This window comes from Equus przewalskii, chromosome 7, assembly GCF_037783145.1.
Source record: "Equus przewalskii isolate Varuska chromosome 7, EquPr2, whole genome shotgun sequence".
NCBI classification, from domain to species: domain Eukaryota; kingdom Metazoa; phylum Chordata; class Mammalia; order Perissodactyla; family Equidae; genus Equus; species Equus przewalskii.
In genome coordinates, this window is record NC_091837.1 from 66,760,708 (window position 1) to 66,781,847 (window position 21,140).

The window sequence follows — 21,140 nt, forward strand, 5'->3', positions numbered from 1 at the left end:
TTCAAACGGTTTAAATTAGTAAACAAGAAACAAGAACTGGCTAAAATCCAAGGAGACTAAAACCTCACTCATTTTGCTGTAGACACCTCGACTATTCTGAATTAGTCATGTGAGTAACTGCAGAAAAGCAGTTACACTAGCACAGCTCTGCGCACAGCGGGACATCAACATGCACGCAGGGATTGCTGTAGCGCCTTCACTCCAACCAGGCTTACAAAGTGCTGCCAGGCAGACGACTTTAGGAAACATACTTCAGTGAATAAAAAAGGATAATCCACACGTAATGCAGAAGCTTGTTTAGGACAAAAAAGTACATCCAAATGCAAAAACATTAAGTCAAATCATATCTACCACGTGTAGGCGCAGCCCCTGTATCCAGGCAGTAAGAGAGAGGAATTGGGGAATTCTGCCAGCCAGGATTCACAAAGTGGTAGCTGGATCTGATGAGCAGGCGTAACCAGAGAAGTTTCCCCTCTTAGACCACAGGCCGGTTCTCAGGCCCCTTTTGCGTCCTCTCTGGCCTGACCCTGAAAATTCACCCATTCCTTCCTTTAACCAGGAACTTTCTTCCAGGACTTCCAGCTCTGTGGCTCTAGTGCTGCCCTTTCAGCTCCAATCCTGAAGCTGCAAATGTCCACTGGTATCTGTCACTTGTACATGTCCACTTGTATGCCTCAGTGACCTCAAACTCTCCTCCTTACAAAACAGCTCTCCTTTCTGTCTTTTCGGTCTGTTAGGGCTGCCAATACTCCAGTCACTCAGACTCAGGCATCTACAGAGTTACGTCCAAACCACTCCTTTCCCACACTTGCCTTACTTAGTCAGCACTTAATCCTTTCCTCGGAGGATGACCTTCAGGTTCCCCTCTCTCTCTTTCCCACCACCATTACCCCAATTCAGGCTTGGAGGCAGACAAGCTTTCCAGGACGGAGAGCAGGTGGTAGTAATACTGTTCAAGGTCACCTAGACACAGACTCTGCCTTCTCCCCCACTTAATGATGCACCCTCTTGACAATGAGTTGGGTTTCAGAGCCAGGAGAGCGAGATGTCTATAACCGTAATTCAATTAAGCAGAAGCATATCTTCTTCTGCCTCCAGTCCGTCCTAGTCTTCCTTAAAAACAACTTTACCCTTAGAAAAAGGAACCCTCATACACTGCTGGTGGGAATGCAAACTTGTGCAGCCACTATGGAAAACAGTATGGAGATTCCTCAAAAAATTAAAAATAGAACTACCATACGATCCAGCCATGCCACTACTGGGTATTTATCCAAAGAGCTTGAAGTCAGCAATCCCGAAAGTCCTATGCACCCCAATGTTTATTGCAGCACTGTTTACAACAGCCAAGACGTGGAAGCAACCTAAGTGTCCAGCAACAGACGAATGGATAAAGAAGTTGTGGTATATGTATACAATGGAATACTACTCAGCTGCAAAACAGAACAAAATCATCCCATTTGCAACAACATGGATGGACCTTGAGGGAATTATGTTAAGTGAAATAAGCCAGTTAGAGAAGGTTAATCTCTGTATGACTCCACTCATATGAGGAATTTAAAAATGTGGACAAAGAGAACAGATTAGTGGCTACCAGGGGAAAGGTGGGGTGGGGGGTGGGCACAAAGGGTGAAGTGGTGCACCTACAACATGACTGACAAACATTAATGTACAATTGAAATTTCACAAGATTGTAACCTATCAATAACTCAATAAAAAAAAAAAAAGAAAAAAAAAACAACTTTACCCTTATTCAAAAACCTCAAGTGCTACAAAGGCCAGATCATATCAAATCTAGATCCCTCTGTCTTAACGTCAAGGCCTTGTATAATTGAACTCACCTTGGTTATTCATCTTCATTACTATCTCCCACACACCCTTTCACTCCAGCCAAGTTGCTCTCCTACCTGTCCTCTACACAGCTATCCTTACTGTACTTTGGGCCACTGCTCACTCCACTCCCCCCCCCCACCTACATGTCCCTCCCTACTCCTTCTCTCCTACAGAAATCCTATCCTTTCTTCAAATCCAGCTCATCCACTTGGAACCCTGACTACTGCACCCTACTCTCTTTAATCTCTTCATTTCTAGTGCATCAATCATAGTTCACAGTATAGCACTTAAATCTCTGGGGTTTTTTCCCTCTGCCACTAAATCTCTTCTTCTAAAGAACAGATGACCTTTTTCGTCTCCCCATGACCTCTCACAGTAACATATATGACAGGAGAGGCAAACCCACTAAAAAGGAGGACCCAAAAAACATCAGTGGTTTACACATAAGCAGTTAATAGGGTCACTCTGGGATAAAGGGTATCAAACCCAAAGAAAATGTGCAATGTTAAACTCTGGAATGCTCACACCTCCCTCAGCAGTTCTTCGGATGTGGGCAGTTTAGGAAGCCAATCCTTCTGTAGAAAGAAGCATTTCAGTTTATATTTCACAAAGCCATTCCACACTTACTTGACAGGAGACATTAGCAGGGCAAGGGACTGCATAAAATGAAAGACCCCCGAGGGGTTGTTCAACACTTTGATCTGAAATCAGAAAAGGAAAAGGCATACTGTAGAAAACCAACAACCCAAGTATCCATAATCTTAGTCTACCAGCATTCTGACAAAGAGAGCTGCTATGAAAACGAAGATGGAACTGGCACCTAATCCACAAGAATGAGAACACAGCTCATGGGTTACCTGCTTGACTCAGCCGTACTCAAAGAGCAGAAGTAGCTGAGCATTTTACATCAATTACCTGTAACAATATGGGACAAGGGACAATACCACTATTTTAACCCAAAGATTAAAAAAACTTTCTTCTACCTAAAAAGATTCAAACTTCTTCCCACCAAAAATACTAAAGAAAAGGTAAGGTAGAGAAGTTGAACTTGGCATACACTTGGCTTCTAGCCATCTGACTGGTTGCTATGAGTAACAAACAACCCAAAGGCAAGCAGCAGAGAAGAGAATCTATAACTTGGATGTTGATTATGAGGGTTGATCACAGACCCAGATCTCTGCCAGAATTAAAGAACTCTGAGATGCTGGTGGTTTCTGTTTTACCTGTACCAACTGTGGTGTGAGGTGGACGAATTTAGGAAGCTGTGTTGAGTATTACAGAAAAAAGTCCTAGCAAGCCTTCCTGCACAGAAATTTTATAGAATTAAATACTACTGAACCTACCAAGCCAGACTACAACTGAACTTCTGCAATTCTATCTTAATTTCATCAATTACGGGTGGCCCAAGAAGTTTCAGCTTAAAAACTCCTACAGTATATACTAGATATATTTTAAGAATTTTATTTTATTTTATTGTGAGGAGTTTGGCCTTGAGCTAACATCTGTTGCCAATCTTCCTCTTTTTTTTTTTCCTCTCCCCAAAGTCCCAGTACATAGTTGTATATGCTAATTGTAGGTCACTCTAGTTCCTCTATATGGGATGCCGCCACACCACAGCCTGATGAGCGGTGGGTAGGTCCGTGCCCAGGATCCAAACCGGTGAACTCTGGGCTGCCAAAGCAGAGCACGCGAATTTAACCACTCGGCCACAGGGCCAGCCCCAAGAATTTTCTTTTAAATATCAATATTTTCTAAGTAGTCTATTTTTTTTCCAAAAGCAATTTCTTCAGGAAAAGTGTTTAACAAAATCTCTCTCATCCCCCTCAAAATCAGAAGGCAATTAATCATACCTGGATGAAAGGAACAGCCCATTTACTAACGCCAGCTGGGCATCGGAGAATATGGTTTAGAAGGAAGAGGTGATCTCCAGGACAGCCAACTCTTTGTAACACTGATACCTGAATGGCAAAGGACATATGGTTTCACTATTTAAAAAGAAGAAAAATGTATCTAGGGGTCTAGTAAAGTCACTTAGCCAATGTTTAAATACATGAATCTTTCAAAAGAATAACCAGACATAAGATATACTATTGACAGGCTGAGTGTCCACCACAGCAGCACACAGAGGCCTATGAATCTATGAGTACTATGATAAAAATAGAATAAGTAGTTTCTCTGCAAAGCCTATTTTTATTATCTGACAAATCACAAATCACTAACATTCCGAGCCATATGTGAATAGATATAAGTCAAGTAGTTTAATCTAGTCTCGGTCTGTAACAGTTTCTCAAATCCAAATAAGTATGTTTGGAACCTCACCCCATAGTTAAGAACTCCAGTATGAACCTAAAAAAGCACCCAAGTCAGCCCCAGTGAGAAACCACCAAGAAACAGAAAACTCTCCCTCTGTAACACATCCAACATCTTTCCTAAGTTTCCCAAGTCCTGATATCTTTCTTTTTCCCTAACATTCTTTTTAAAAGCACAACTAAATGGAACATTAAACATAAGATGATAAAAAGAAATGATATGGAAAATTTTCAGACCAGATACCTATATTCTGAATACACATCTAGTCTTAAATTTAGCATGCTTCTCACATTTCCATTTCTTCCTAAACTGAAGGACTGAGATTATTTAGCTTAAAGTTTATCAAAGAGAAAAATACTTTGCGCTTAATAGTGCACTAGGTAAGTGTAACTTATTTCCATGTGTCATGATCAAAGAAAATGTCACCAATTAACACATTAAATGAAATAGCTGATGAAGCTGTTAAAAAAACAAACTATAATGAAACAAGAGATAACTCTTAAATTAACAGGGAAATAAAAGAAAGACTACTGTGTCTATTTCTGTTCCCTTACCAATTTCTGTAGCCAGAGCAGAATGTCATCATGGAACTGAGTATCTTCATTAACTCTCCTGGTGAACATGAACAAGACACTAACACACTCCTTCAGCTGACAAAGGTCAGAGGGAATGCTTTCAGTCTGTTTAGAAGCTACAAATTAAAGAGAGGATTAAATGAGTCCCACATAAAAGGTGTTTTGGGGAGAATTTTTAGTGTCTCCACTTAAAACAAACAATCTCTTCAAACTTTAAGTTCAGATAAAAATCCAAGGAGAAAAGTTGCATCAAAATATCTGAATTTCTACTATATGTAAACCAAAAAAGTATTTAATTTTGTGAAGTATTTCAAAGCAAGAGAAAATTAACCTCATGAAAATTTATTTTTTACTTAGAAATATGCAGATCTCTAGGCTAGCCCCAGCTCTTTGATTAGTTATGAAAACAATGAGCGGGGAAGGATTTTTGACTTTAAATGATGAAAATATCTCTCTCAGAAATAAAAATTGCATAGTTCCATTAGCATAATTAATACTTAACACATCATACAGTAAAGACTAATTTCTTAAAACCCCAAATAAGATGAAAAATTCAGAACATTATAGATTCTCTGATGAAAATTAAGTAAAACAGCCCAACAAACTGGACAAGCAAAAATAAAGTACAAGAGACAGAGGATGAAAAAGCATTCTGAGTATTTTGTATCTGAGTACTTTGATTTACAATCAAAAACTGTATTTGGGGGCCAGCCCGGTGGCACAGTGGTTAAGTTTGCATGTTTTGCTTTGGCAGCCCGGGATTTGCCAGTTCGGATCCTGGGTGCAGACCTATGCACTGCTTGTCAAGCCATGCTGTGGCAGGCGTCCCACATATAAAGTAGAGGAAGATGGGCATGAATGTTAGCTCAGGGCCAGTCTTCCTCAGCAAAAAGAGGAAGATTGGGCAGCAGATGATAGCTCAGGGCTAATCTTCCTCAAAAAAAAAAAAAACACAACTGTATGTGGACTCAACTTGGTAACAAGCACATTAGGACAGTAATTAGGACAGTAAGGGACATTAATGATAAAAAGCAAGCTCTTTGGCTTCCTAGAGAAGCAGAGAATGAATGGCAGCCTTGGGAAACGGAGACTTGGCACAGCTCCCAAGAAATGTTATTAACGCAGATCTCAATCCTATATTAGGGGAGGCAAGGTAACAGAGTAACCACAAACAGTCCCTTATAATACCAATTAGTACACAGTCATTCGACTAGATTGTACCACTCATCCTTTGCTCATTTCAGAACAGAAGAGTGAGACTCTCATTACTTACATACCTTGACCTTGCTGATGAATTGCTAAAGATCTCAGAACAGCCGAACTATTGAGTAATGCATAGATGTAAGACTCCACTTGCAACCTCGAGAGCACAGAAGTGTAAGAATGCAGAGCCAGGGTCTGGTGGAGGTGCTCCGATTTGGCATCAAATAGCTTCTTTAGCTCCCCCAGTGCATTTTCATTCATCTCTACTCTTTGGTAGCGATGATAGCCTGAAACTTTCACTTGATCTGCACAGATACCCTAGTGTTGGACAAAAGCGTAAAATTTGAAAGCAGTTACTCTTTGCACCTGGAATAATCAGGCAACAGGTATACGAGGTGTAGGCTTCAGTACCATCTTCAAAGAGTCTATGGATGACAGTGAGGGGACAATACTACCACACAGAGAACAATAAAGGAATATATAATCAGGCGCCAAGGAGTATAAAGGCAATCACTAATGCACCACAAGTTCAGAGAAGAGAAATTATGAGAAGTAGGTGGGGAAAGGCGTAAAAAAAACAGAACTCATCCCTAAGACTCTCATGATTGGATGATCTTACCTTCTACTTTATAAACATGGAAATCAATGGGATATCCCCACAACTTCAAGAGACCTCAAAAGATCTCCATACCTGCCCTCATCATTCTTTGTGATTCTGCTCAAACAAAAGAAACCTCTCTCCTTTCCAATACTAACACATCCAGCTGTGTTCTTGATTCTATCCTCTCTTTTTCAGTATTTTCAAATGTTTCCCTCTCCACAGACTCCTTTCTATCTACAAAGAGAAATACACAGATCTCCCAATGAATGAGGATGAGGAGTGAGGGAAATCACGTGTTTCTCCTTGATATCTCCTCCAGCTTCCCTTCACTGCCAAACTTGTCAAGAATGGCAACCCTCCCACATCACTATGAAATGACTTTCCTGATGCTCACCTTGGCCCTCACAGGGTCACATCTTATTGCCTTCCCTAGTACATGACCTCTTGACCTTGTTCCATGGATCATCCTCTCCTTGACCCTTTCTATCCATTGGATGTTCCTGGCACTATGCCCAAGGTCACAAGCTAAATGGTCCATGGGCTGAATTTGACCTGGAGACATGACTTGTTTGGCCTCTATTGTGTGTGCGTGTTTGTGTGTGCATTTAGTTGCCAACATTTACAAATCAAGATCCCCCACACAAAAATCCAGATTTCTAGCTTCTCCCGGAAAATTATAAGACGTGGCAATGCTGAATCAACACAACCTCACAGCAACAATCAGCCAGAATGCAGGAACAGCTGCCCCCACTGGAGCAGGCATGAGTTTACCCAATAACCATCATCCCCCTCGGCCTGCTTCTGCTTGGCCCCGTGGGCACCTGACTTTGTGATTCCTGTACTGTAGCACCCTGGGCTAAGACAGGGTCAGTGTGGGTATAAGAAGCAGACTCCAGACCTCAATGGCATCACAGAAACAGCAGCTCCACTGCAAATTCCCCAGGTTCCGGAACGCTTTACAGAACACTGGTCAATATACCTGTACAGACAACTGTTCCTCCTTAAAGTGCCAAAGGCGACTTTTAGCATTTTGGCAATCAGACGTTAGAGCAAGTAGCTCAGCTTCAGCCAACAGCAACTGCTTCCTACACCGTGAGTAGTTCAAAAGCAACTCATAGAATTCATGCCTGTCCTGATGAGCCATGCTGTCAAATTCTTCCAAATATGACTCAACGTTTTCTAGCCATGAACCAGGCTCAAAGGTTTTTAGCTGTTCTTTAGTAAATGGTACCAGTTCTGGTTGAGAGGGGAGCTCCGGATAGAGTCGCTCATTACGAAGCAAGGGTTTCACGGCCACCAAAGCTGGTACTTCTCCAGCAATTTCAGCTGGCAACTGGGGATACAGTTTTTTCACTCTAGGTGGCTGAAAAATGTCTTTGGCTTCACAAGAACTCTGCAAGCCAACACTCTGTAGCACCTCTGTAGAAAGACTCAAGGCTTGTTTGCCTTCTTTCCTACTCTGAGTTTCTATGACTTGTACATTTTCTATTTCCTGCTGAGTATAAGAAAAACTAGATTGCAGTGTGCTTTCAGAAGATCCACATTGTACCAATTTATTTTTCTCTAATTCTGTAAAGTTCTTGGGGGTTTCTACTTTGCTTCCAACACTGTCTCCAGGATCGACCTTCAGCTTGACAGCATTGTCCTCAACACAGGCTCTGGTCTCCTCCTCTTCCTTTAGGGTCTCTGTGTTACAAGTCAGGGACCCTTCATTGCTTATAGTTAAGGAGGTGAGTGGTATATCAAACATTTCACTCTCATTTTGTCCACTGGCATCATGTGGGAGCTGGGAATCAGTTAACACCTTCAGATTGTCTCCTTTGAATTCACAAGCTGGAGTGGGGATTTCCAGCTCTCTGGAGGGTTTTGGAAGGGAGACTTCATCAGACTCTTCCCTCCGAAGGGCTTCATATTTCTTCTTTTCCTAAAAACAAGATTTATAACGTGAAATAACTTATAATAATAACTGATGCTTTCAATGTGAGGAAATTTTTAAATTGCATACAAAATCTAAATTTTATCATTTAATAAATGGAATCTAAATTCATTTCATAAGCAATGTGTTTCATATTTTGTATTGAATTTTCAGTAAGTTGAATTTGGAAGATTCACTAGTCTAAGTCCAACCAAAAAACACATCAAAGTAAGCAGCAAACTATGATTAAAGAATGGAAGAGGAGAGCGGGCCCCGGTGGCCCAGCGGTTAAGTGCGCACGTTCCGCTTCGGCAGCCCAGGGTTCGCTGGTTCAGATCCTGGGTGCAGACATGGCACCGCTTGGCAAGCCATGCTGTGGTAGGCGTCCCACATATAAAGTAAAGGAAGATGGGCACAGATGTTAACTCAGGGCCAGCCTTCCTCAGAAAAAAAGAGGATTGGCAGCAGAGGTTAGCTCAGGGCTAATCTTCCTCAAAAAAAAAGAATCACAACGAGATACCATGTCGCATCCACTAGGATGATATTATTTTTATATACTGTACATAATTTTTATTTATTCATATTTTTTGGCTTTTTTTCTCTTTTTTTTATTGAGGTAGGATGACTATTTATAGTCAGATAATAAGTGATTATAAGGATGTAGGAAAATCAGAACCCTCATAATTGCTGGTGGGAATGTAATATGATGCAGCCACTACGAAAAACAGTTTGGCAGTTCCTAACTGTGGTGATGGTTGCATAACCCCGTGATCATACTAAAAACCACTGGATTATACACTTTAAATAGGTGGATTGTATAGTGTATGAATTATATCTCAATAAAGCTCTTAAAAACAAAGATGAGATACACTGCTGGTGGGAATGCAAACTGGTATAGCCACTACGGAAAACAGTATGGAGATTTCTCAAAATATTAAAAATAGAACTACCATATGACCCAGCTATCCCACTACCGGGTATTTATCCAAAGAACTTGAAATCAACAATTCAAAGAGACTTATGCACCCCTATGTTCAGTGCCGCATTATTCACAGGAGCCAAGATGTGGAAGGAACCTAAGTGCCCACTGCCTGATGGACAGATAAAGAAGAGGTGGTATATATATGCAATGGAATACTACTCAGCCATTAAAAAAGACAAAACTGTCCCATGTGCAACAACATGGATGGACTGTGAGGGTATGATGTTAAGTGAAATAAGCCAGACAAAGAAACACAAACACTGCATGATTTCACTCACATGTGGAAGAGAAACAAACACATGAACAAAGAGAACAGATCAGTTGTTGGGGGATGGGCATAAGGGGTAATGAGGCACATATATATGGTGACTGACAAATAATAATGTACACCTGAAACTTCATAATGTTATAAACTATTATGACCTCAATAAAATAGTTTTTAAAAATAACACAAATAAATTTAAAAAGATGAGAGATTTTTAAAATTTAGTGAGTTGAGAAATGAACGAAAAGTAAGCAAGTAAAGCCAGGACTGTGGAATAGAGGAAGAAGATTTTCACTTCTTTTTCTGTGAGCTGTAAGGGACCTCGGGGGGTATTCCATGCTAACTGGAAGAGAAGACTGCCTGCTAGAAGCAGACACAGCAAACAGCCACGCCTCCTCCAGCCCACAGGCCGCCCCAAGCCTCCCTTTCCAGCCTGATCCCCAGACAGTGTTTACCCTCCTTTTGACCCGTCTCGCCCCACTGCAACCCCACCTCATCGCTTCCTTTCTCCTCACTCCAGGATTGCCCTTGTAATTTCAAATTCTTCCCAAAATGAAGTCGCCAGCTGCTACTCCCAAACTTCCCTGCCCACTTCCAACAGAACTACATTCCTGGGAATAATCATAACCATATTAATAGCAACAGATAACATGGTTAGATAATCAATTAACGAATTTTTTTAAACTTCCTAGCCCCTCCCAGAACACAGAAGCCTTTGTTATTTTCCCTGGGGGCAGAACTCAGTGCTTCTCTGGGTTTCAAAGGTGAAGCCAAAGAAAACTCTACCTGTGACCTGTGGCTGTTGGGAAGGTAGGTCCAAAGAGGATTAACCTAGGAGTTGCCCCAGGGAAGGAGGGAGGGAGGAGAGAGAAGCTAGTGCTTTGATCCAAATGGACTAGCCAGACCAGGGAAGGCAAGCTAGAGGGAAGGATGGACAATTGCGAGATGCACAACTGTTTGAGCAGGTGGCCTGACCCTGCCCCCTCAAAGATCCCGGGATAGGAGCAGGACTTCTGCGATGCATTTGTGGAGGGAAAGGTGATTTGCTGAGATCACCACCAACGCCATGGCCTCAGGAGCAGGGGTGAGCTCCCCGCGGCTCACTTCACTTCCGCAGAGCATAGAACAGGGGAACAGGCCCTGAGTGGCATCCGAGCCTCCAGCCTCTGCCCCACCACCAATTCATCCCAAACACTGTTTTAAGATGTCTCCCTAAAACACTGCTCTAAACACCACAAAAACAGTCACAGCTCCCCACTTAATGCAAGACTGACTCTCAACTCTGGCATTCAGGTCCTTTAATGACTCAGTTCCAATCCTGTCCCCAGGCAAAATCTTCAATGACCACACCAACCCTTCCGCACATGCTTTAGTCTAAACTCCTGCAATACGTCCTTGTGGCCCTGGTCACAGGCTACCACATATGGTTATTTATCTTTATGTTGTCTCCCCCTCAAATAGACCACAAGCATCTTAAGGCCAAGGATGGTAGCTTATGTCTTTGAATCTGATCTGCCTCTGATTTTTGACACTGTGTTCAATGACTGTTTCTTAAGACAATACTGATAACCTATAATTCACAAGAATTTATTAAGTACCAACTGTGTGCTGAGCTCTGTGCTATGTACTAGAATTCTAACATGAAGAAATTATTGAATTATCCAACAATATTTATACTTACCATGTGCTCTAGCACATTCAGAAGTTTATTTTTATACGCCCCTCAGAAATCAGAGGGAATATCCAACGAATTCAGAGGAAACAAATTTTATGCCAAAATCTGAATCTATTCTTACACTTAAAATACAAAATTTTATTTAAAAATAAAAAGAAAACCAGCTGCCAATTACTTTGCCTACTTCAGTTAACTAGAGATAAAGCTATAGGAGAACATATTATCCATATAATGACAACAGCTCACAAAATAAAATTCAAACAGAACTCCATGCATATCAAGTTGTAACCGCGGGCCCTCCAGGACCAGTTCAACTGAGACCATCTCTTATTAATAGAGTGATTAAGAACTGTCTTTCAGAAAATGTGCAAAGTCACACAGCCAGAACATGTGCAGAAGAAGAAATCTTGACCTGAAATTGATGAGGATCAAGGCTGCCCCAGGAAGAGAAGCCCAAGGCGTCCTGGCCTACATACCGATCTATAGCGTCCTCTGGGAAGCACAGGACATCCTGACCTGATTCAACCTGACTTGTAACCAAAGTTATACGACCACCCGATAACCAGACCCCACATACAGTGATACCATTTTAATGATTTTTTTCATGATCTTTCCTTTGTCTTGTAAAGAAATAACTCACATACCTATGCCTTATAAATTTAGCCCTACCCTCAACCCATTGCAGCTCTTTACTGCCCATGGGTCCTGTCCCCATGCTGCAGCTCTTTACTGCTCATGGGTCCTGTCCCCATGCTACTCTATGCTAGTCTCTGAATAAAAGAGCACTACTACCAGACCTTGAGAGTCCAAGAAATCTTTCTTTCAACTCCTCGGCTCGCCGAGCCCGCATTAAAATGATCATGGAACCAAAGATCTGGAACCAAAAGACCAGGACACAAACAGTACTTGAAAGTCAGACTCCTATCAGAAACAAGGAGCCTCACATTCAGGAAGATCCAGTGTTAAAATTCCTTCCCCAGTGCATTATAAATGTTTAGAACCCTATCATAAAAGTTTAGAACCTCATCATGAACGTGTAGAACCCTGTCATAAACATTTAACACCTTACCATAAATGCCTGAAGCCCAACAATCAAAACCTGTGCCACCAGCGTTTCCACGTGCCAGCCTGTTCTCCCTAACCTCTTAAATTTCGCCCCAAATCCTGAATCGGGAAGACAGATCTGAGGGCACAGGCCCCCTATCTCCCTGCAGGTCAATCTCACAGAATAAAGCTGATCTCTCTTCCCAAAGGCTGATGCCATAACTAATCGGCCGTTTATGCACATTGGGCGAGAGAATCCCAATTTTGCGCAGTAACAATGTCATGTGTGCAAAAATTAGTACTTACATAATTTTATTTTAAGCAAAAGACATGTTTCTTACAGCTAAAAATGGCCAACAGATTAAGAAAAATCTCTATTTCTTTAATTTTGATCTCCATATGTTACATACAGGCAGAAAATCAATGTTAAAACAATTCCACAGGAGAAAAAATAATCAAGAAATTATACAGCAATGGAAGCGCTGTTACTAAACATGGAAAAACACACTTAACTATACATTGCAGTATAGTTACACATACTGGAGTATATATGCCCTGGAGTGTTGGTGCACACATGGGAAAAAACCTAAAGAACACACGACAAACTGTTACCAACAGTTATCTCCAGGAGACGGAATTCAGGGCATTTCATTTCTGGGTTGTACATTTCTGTGTGTGTGTGTGTACAATCATACACACACACTTTTTTTTAAAGCAATGAGCACTTTTGAAAGCAAAAAAAAATAAAGTTTTTTTAAGTTCTGGAAAACAAATGGAATGGACCTGGAGGGTATTATGCTAAGCAAAATAAGCCAGATGGAGAAAGACAAACACCAGATGATTTCATAACATGTGACAGATAAACATACACATGGACAAAGAGAACAGCTGAATGGTTACCGGGTGAAAAGGGCTGGGGGTGGGCACAGCAGGTGAAGGGGAGCCCTTACATGGTGACAGACAAGTAATAACGTACAACTAAAATCTCACAATGTTGTAAACTATTATGAACTCAATTTTAAAAAATAGGAGAAAAAAAATAATGATGAGCTGCTTCTTCATGAATGATGAAGGTTCAGTTTTATACATTTTGTAGACTACTTTCATGAGATTACTTTAAAGGCAGGGTCTGTTTATCATTAACGTCTGAATCCACACCACTCTGCACAATGCCTGGCACAGAAGAGATAAAAAGGGCTTGGACACAGGAGTCCAATGATCAGACCAAGAGCTCTCAGGCCAATTTCATCAGCTCTCCTTGGGATATACAAGAACGCTATACAAGTAAAGGGGCTTTGAGAGAGGCATGGGGTTTATATATTTTGCTATGAACACATCTCCTCTTGGTTGTCACTTCTTTCATGTTGCTCTTAACAACCTTACTTCATATATCAGCAGCATTTGCATGCTTGATCTCTTCCTACTCCTTCATACACTTTTTTCATTCAGCTTCTAGGACCCTACACTCTCATTAAGGGCACTGGGAACACACGATTTTCACATATTGAGGTAAACGGGGTAACTATTCAAGTTCAAAACTGATTCGGCTTGAACCAACAAGCCTGACTTACAGCCTATCAAACATACCTTGTACATCTGCTGAACCAGTAAAGAATGCACTTGAATGCACACTTCCCCTCCTACGCCCTCTTGTTAACTCCCAGATAAGCCCCTTTCCTGACATCACAGTCATGTTGACCTGCTAATTTGCAACTAAACACCTCTTTGAAATTTTGATGAAATGTATCCTGGGTGTGTTTAATATATGCTCTTTGTTCTAAAAGGATATACAACTGTAGTGAAACCCATGCTTCTCCGGAAAGCCTTCTAAGGCCTTCCTGGGTTATAATCCTCACTCTGGCTCATAAAAAACTCACCCAATTCTGATTTATAGGTTAGTTGTGAATTATCTGCATTGACATACCGCACTGGTCGCTCCTCACACTCCTTTGCTGGTTACTCCCTTCTCCGCAAACTCACAGAATTAGAGTGCCCCTGGGTTCTGTTCTTGTGACCTTTTTATATTACACTCATTCCCAAAGTGACCTAATTCAGTCTCTGGCTTTAAATAACTATCTATATGCTAACTACTCCCAAATCTTAACCTCCAGCCTGAAGCTCTCTTCCAAACTCTAGATTCACACATTCAACCCTACTCTGCATCTCCATTTGGACGTCTTTTATTTCCAAATTAGCATATTCAAAACTGAACTCCTAATCTGCCCCCAAAACCTGTTCTACCTACCGCCTTCCCCATCTCAGTCATCCCTGACTGTTTTCTCTCACAGCCCACATCCACACCATCAGCGAACCTTAGCTCTACCTTCAGAAACTCCCCAGACTTAAGTGCTTCTCATCACCTTTGCTCTACAATTCTGATCCAAGCCACCACCAGCTCTTGCCTGGATTACTCCAACAGTCTTATGTGATCTCTCTGCTCCTACTCTTGGCTCATTACAGTCTGTTCTCAACAAAGCAAGCACATAACTCAGATCATACCTCTCCTCTGCGCAAACCTTGAGGGGACTCCATATTTCACCCAAAGTCCTTACAATGACCTACGACACCCTATGTGACCTGGCCCTGTCTGACCCTTTCCGATTTCATTCCAACTATTCCACCCTCACTCTACCCTCACCATACTGCCTCCCTGCAGTTCCTAGGACAAGACAGGCATGCCACTGCCTTAGGGCCTTTGTCCCAACTCCTCCCTCTGCCTGGAACACTTTCCTCCCAACATCCACATGGCTAACTCCCTCACCTCTTTCATGTCTTTACTTAAATGTCACTTTCAATAAGGACTACCCTGACCACCTATTTAAAATTGCAACCCATCCTAACCATTCACCAGTACTCCCCAAATCCTTACCCTGTTCTTTTTCTTTTTACCATAGCACTTATTATCTTTTAACATACTACATATTTTATTTATTTTTTATGGGTTTTGTTTGTTTGTTTGTCTGTCTTCTCCTCCTAGAACATAAGCTCCATTAAGGCCAGGTTCTTTGTTTTTTCCTGTTATTTCCCAAATGCCTACGTCAGTTTCTGGAACATTGTAGGTGATCAATGAGTATTTGCTCAACAAATGAATGGATCTTGGGAGGCACAAAAGGACCTAAATAATAATACACAGCATCCCCCAAATTCACTCCTATAACCACTCAAGGGAGGGAAAGATGAAGAGGTCGAAATCATCTAGGCCAAGCAGCAAGAGGGGATGGAGATTTAAAGGTCTTTCTGTTTCTGTCATCAGCTTTCTGGAACACATCTCAGTCTATCCTTAGCAATTACTATACGCTCTTACTACTAATGACGTGTTGGCATTTAGAATTTAATATTAACTATAAAAAAAACTTTCCATGACTATAACTACACTGCTTCTTCAGAGTAAGTCCAAATCTAAAAATCTACTGTCCTTAATACATCATCTACCAAGATCAACAAAGTCAGGGTCCTCCAATGCAGGGCATATTTTAGCAGAAAATGATACTAAAAGAATGAAAACAGGGGCTGGCCCCGTGGCCAAGTGGTTAAGTTTGCGCACTCTGCTGCAGGTGGCCCAGTGTTTCGTTGGTTCGAATCCTGGGCGCGGACATGGCACTGCTCAGCAAACCACGCTGAGGCAGCATCCCACATACCACAACTAGAAGAACCCACAACGAAGAATATACAACTATGTACTGGGGGGATTTGGGGAGAAAAAGGAAAAAATAAAATCTTTAAAAAAAAAAAAAGAATGAAAACATTTTCACGACTAGCTCTTAGATATCATGCGATGAGCACCAGTTAATCACAAACTGGCACAATATGAGGTCATCTACCGTATAATTAACACTGAGGAACGTAGGTCAGCTGCTGGGCCACAAGCCACCTAAACTACCTAAAGACAACAGCACACAACACTACTCACTTCCAATACTCACTTCCTGAACTGGGCCTTGGAACTTCTTTACAGCTCCGTAAAGAGTTTCCAAATTATATCACAGATGATAAAGGTTTTGTTAAGGTAGGACTTCATAATCAACGCCAAACCAAAGCCAGCACTAAGAAATGCATCTATTTACTCTAAAAGAAGAATTAATTCTCTAGATTGACAAGTATGAGGGCCTCACTGGTATTCTGGACTTTTTCCGTTCATTTTCTCATACTACTCAGAGGAAATTTACTATAAACTTACTATACATTTTCTCTGAGTAACAAAGCTTGGAAATATTCTTCAATTGTGGTATTTATTCCTTCACCCAACAAACATTGCCAAGTGCCTCCAAAGGCTGTGAAGGGTCCTGGGAACAAGAGAGGTCCCTCCCTCACTGAGTTTAGAGTCTAAGGGTGAAGAGAGATGTTGACAAAGTAACTACATGTGAGATGAGTGACACAGGGGTGCAGAGGGCTACTGGCAGGTGGGCGGGGGAGTCTCATGAGAGTGATGAGGGAAAGCTTTTCTATGGAAGTGTTGTTTAAGCGGAGACCCTATGAATGAGCAGCAGTTAGCTACACGAAGAGGGACAGGAACAGGTGTCTAGGCAGAGAAAACAGCACATGCAAAGGCCCTGAAGCAGGAAGGAATATGGTTCCGAATCAAAAGAGATGGTAGAGATAGACCTGAGGCTGAGAAGAAAGACAAACCAGATCACTTAAGGCCCTGAGTCCATGTTAAGGACTTTGGACTCCATCCTCTGGGCAACAGGAAGCCTTTGAAAGGTTTTAAGAAGGACAGTAATCAGTTTTGTTTCTGTTTATAAAAATATCAATCCATCTTTACTTTAAAGAAGGGACAGCAAGAATGAATTTGGAGAGGGCAGTTTAGCAGAAATCCAAGAAATCGTTCTTGGAGGATGGTGGTAATTAGGATGAAGAGAAATGGGCAGAACCAAAAGAATATTTAGGAAATACAAATGGCAAGACTTAGTGACTGAACAGATTTGGAGGGTGAGAAAAAGTATGTGTCAAGGACTTCTGGTTTGACCAAATACCTCTAGAATGAAGACCTCTTCAAAAATTTTAACAGATAAAAAAAATAAATTAATGTATGTTTGTGTAGGACAGTTGCCTGAAATGTGTCAATAAAATGAGCAATTGGTTTTTCATTATAAATTTAAAAGTTTGATTTTTTTATTTTAGAAACCTCTTCTAAACAAAGTAACTTGACAGAGAATCCTCTAAACTGACCATATTAAGTATTTATAACATTCTATCCATAAACAGGTACATATAGATATATGAAACAGCTATTAAAATTACTGGATTGAGAATAAAGATTTTTGGCTTTAACTTGATTCCTCTACCAACTGCATGACTTTCAGCTTATCACTTCATTTCTCTAGGCTTTAGTTTCATCATTCATTTGAAAACAAAAAACTCGAGATTAAGAATTAAGATTCTGCTCTCTACAGACTGACATTTACATGTTATACACTACTGTAGTCCCCGTTCAGGGCCCCTAGGCGTGGCTGATCAATGGCTTTTTTCCTCTTCCTCTGCCTAGACAGTTCTTCACCAGCCCAACAGAATGCAAAATTACTTCTCTTAAAAATGTTTCTGAAATTAGGTAGCAAAATGGCTTTCTCTCCAAAGAAGAACCCCTCACAGACCTGGGTACACTGAAGTGCATGACTCCACTACAGCCTTTTAAAAAGGTATCATAATGAAAGGAATCCACATGAGTCATTTACAGCTTATTAAATATGGTAACTTTGAACACTCACTTCCTGTTAAAACCTTGTCTCCATGAAACTATCAGATTTTGGTATCATTTTTAAGCTACAACTGCTCTGGAACATCACCCACTTGTAGGAAAAGAAATCTCCTGTACTTGTAATCCCATCCTCCTTACTTCTTTAATGTAAATTCAGTTTCAGAAAAGCCAAAATTATGCAGGTCCAGCCATCCAGGGGTAGCATTTAATCTATTCACTGTAAAATAAATGTCATTTCAGAGAATATACAGGAACAAAATGAAAACCCAGACTGCACCTAAAAACAAAACAAACCAACAAAGGAAACCCAGAAAATTTAAATCCGTCTCTACTGTGTGAGTCCCGCCCTGGTTTGATTTCTGGACACTCGCACCCCATGATAAACGATCAGGACGATGAGAAATAAACAGCAGCAGCACTAATATCACCTTGAATTTTAAAGTGAAGAGGCACTTCACTACAGTCTACCTTCTAACTATCGCTATCTACGAAGCTCTGCCAAAAGATACATTCTCCGCGTGGAGGAGAGGTCCCTTCCCTCTTTCTGCATGAGAGGGACTGGGAGAAAAGAAACAAGAGTCAAAGATGAAGCTGGGAAGAGGAAATCTGCTCCACGGCAGGAATGCAAACCCAGGTGAGGAAAGTCAAGAAGGGAGGAGAAAAGGAAGAGCCCAGTGAGGTCAGAGGAGAAAAAAGAACAAGATGGGCTCCTGACAAAGTCTGTCGGGGGAACGTGGAGGAGGAATAGAGGAACAGAACTGGTGTCACTGCGCGGTGGGATCAAAGAACTGGGAAGCGGGGGGCAGAGGACAAGAAGGGTCAGGGGATGGGTAGAGCTGGCTGGAGGGGCCAACGAGAGAAAAAGGGAGACAGAGCGCACCCGACCCGGCCTCGGGAGGGGTTGGGGTGGGGTACCCTTACCTTGGTTTTAGTCCGGCTGGCCTTGGCCTTGGCCCGGCGCGGGGGCTTCACCGCCTCGGCCATAGACCCTGCGGCGGAACAGTCGCCGTTTGTTTTTGTCAGAATCCTGAGCGTCCCAAAACCTGCCCAGTTCCGGCCTCCGGAGTGTCACATGATCGGGTCTCCACCACTCCTGGAGAAGGGGAGGCAACTCGGGGCCTCTACGGGCCGCAACGTAGGACAAACCACTCAGGGAGGCCATCTCCCTGGAGGATGGTGGCCCCGCCCACTTACGCCAGGCCCCACCCCCTGGCCGGGGCGCGCGGGGCCTCCAGGCTCCGCCCGGCGCGCCGATTCCACCTGATCCGAGCAGTGACGCTCCGGTGATTGGTCCCGTCCGTCTCCCGGGCCCTATGAGCCGAGCTCAGTCTGGATCCCGGGTGAGCTCGCTCGCGTCACCCACCTTGGCTTGAAGGTCCGGGGAGAGGTGCTTGTCAATCTTGTTTTGACCTTTAGATAACCAGACTCAGGCAGTTAGCCTAAATCTGCTTTGGCTCAAGGAGAAAACCTTGATGTCCTTCGAGATGTGCGCTTCGGTTTCCTCTTTTGTAAAGGAGGATGATGATACTGGCCTTTTCGAGTGTAATGAAGATTAAATGGGCTATTCCTGAAAGGTGGCTGGTAGCGGCAGGCATGTCCGTACTATCATTACTATACAGATTCCCAGGCAGGAAAGAGACAGCTGCCCCGAAAAGGGCAGACAACAAAGCAGTAAGACAAGTAAGACCCATAAAAGTATTCTTAGTATGGTTTACACACCTTGCTTCATTTAAAACTTCTAGATGTGAAAAAGTTACTCCCATCTCCCTTTCCCAGCTCTTCAGTTTCTTTTTCCCAAGGCACTGAGTTATGTCTTAAAATGCTGTGTAATTCACTTTTGTGTTTGTATCTTTCAACCCGCCTAGAATGTAAGATCGTCAAGGGCATCTTCTTTGTTTTATTACCTGAGGCCTCCCAAGGGCCTCTAGAACACCGGCAAGGACTTAGTAGCTACTCAATAAATATTTGATTAATCGAATGAACGAATGTGAGTTGTTTTGTCTGATGATGGGGTAAGATAGTTGAGACAACATGTATGAGAGGGAAAAAAAAGACTATCTACTCACTGGTAGCATAACTCAGCATGAAAAAATCAAGGAATATGGCATGAGAGATGGAAAGGGCTTCAGAGACACAGTCTGCACAGTGTATTACTTAGGGGCTAATTGATTGCATAAAATCATTTCATGTATTTTGATCCCAAATTCTCAACAACAAAAAAAAGTCATCAAGCTACTCAGAATGTACATACACTTTGTATACCCTGGGGTTAATCGCTGGTCAAATTGTCAGTGAAAAGTTTGCTACCACTGATCCCTAGGCAGTAATAGTCGCCATTTTCTGAGCTCTGACTATCAGCCAGGAGCTGTTCTAGTACTCCTCACATTATAACTCATTTAATTCTCCTAACAACCCTACAAAGTCAATAATTTTATTGTTCTCATTTTATAGACAGGAGACTATGGCTCGGAGAAGTTGAATTATTTGCCTAAGGTGACACAGCTAGTAAATGGTGGAGCTGGGATTTGAGCCAATACAGTTTTACAGTATAAATGGACTTTTTTTTTTTTTTTTTTGGAGGAAGATTAGCCCTCAGCTAACTACTGCCAGTCCTCCTCTTTTTGCTGAGGAAGCCTGGCTCCGAGCTAACATCCGTGCCCATCTTCCTCTAGTCTATACGTGGGACGCCTACCACAGCATGGCTGCCAAGCAGTGCCATGTCCACACCCGGGATCCGAACCGGCGAACCCCGGGCCGCCGAGGAGCGGAACGTGCGAACTTAACCGCTGCACCACCGGGCCGGCCCCATAAATGGACTTTTAAGATAGGCAGCCAGGCTTACTCTCCTCATGTTGACAACACTGTATATTTATACATTGGGGCCAAGATATAAATATCAGAAATATTTCATTTAAAAGATACTGGATTATTCACGATAGTCACAGTGTTGACTGTTGGGTATTAGATTTATATTTTTTTTTCTCTCCTTCAAAAACTTCTATAATAGTATTAACTTATAATAGTCTTAAATATATCTGCAAACAA

General features: G+C 42.0%; 1 protein-coding gene across 4 annotated transcripts in view; it reads right to left on the reverse strand.

The window, feature by feature from the left end:
- EPG5 (ectopic P-granules 5 autophagy tethering factor) overlaps positions 1-19,209 on the reverse strand; it is a 109,179-nt gene extending 89,970 nt beyond the window's left edge. For all 4 annotated transcript variants that reach the window (XM_070630061.1, XM_008540278.2, XM_070630062.1 and 1 more), the window contains exons 1-6: positions 19,017-19,209; positions 7,499-8,443; positions 5,993-6,236; positions 4,695-4,831; positions 3,681-3,788; positions 2,458-2,531 (exon numbers count right to left, since the gene is read on the reverse strand). In XM_070630061.1, the coding sequence (XP_070486162.1) occupies positions 2,458-2,531; positions 3,681-3,788; positions 4,695-4,831; positions 5,993-6,236; positions 7,499-8,443; positions 19,017-19,079 (1,571 nt within the window). In that variant the 5' untranslated portion in view covers positions 19,080-19,209. The remainder of the gene's footprint in view (positions 1-2,457; positions 2,532-3,680; positions 3,789-4,694; positions 4,832-5,992; positions 6,237-7,498; positions 8,444-19,016) is intronic.
- Between the last annotated feature and the right edge of the window lie 1,931 nt (positions 19,210-21,140).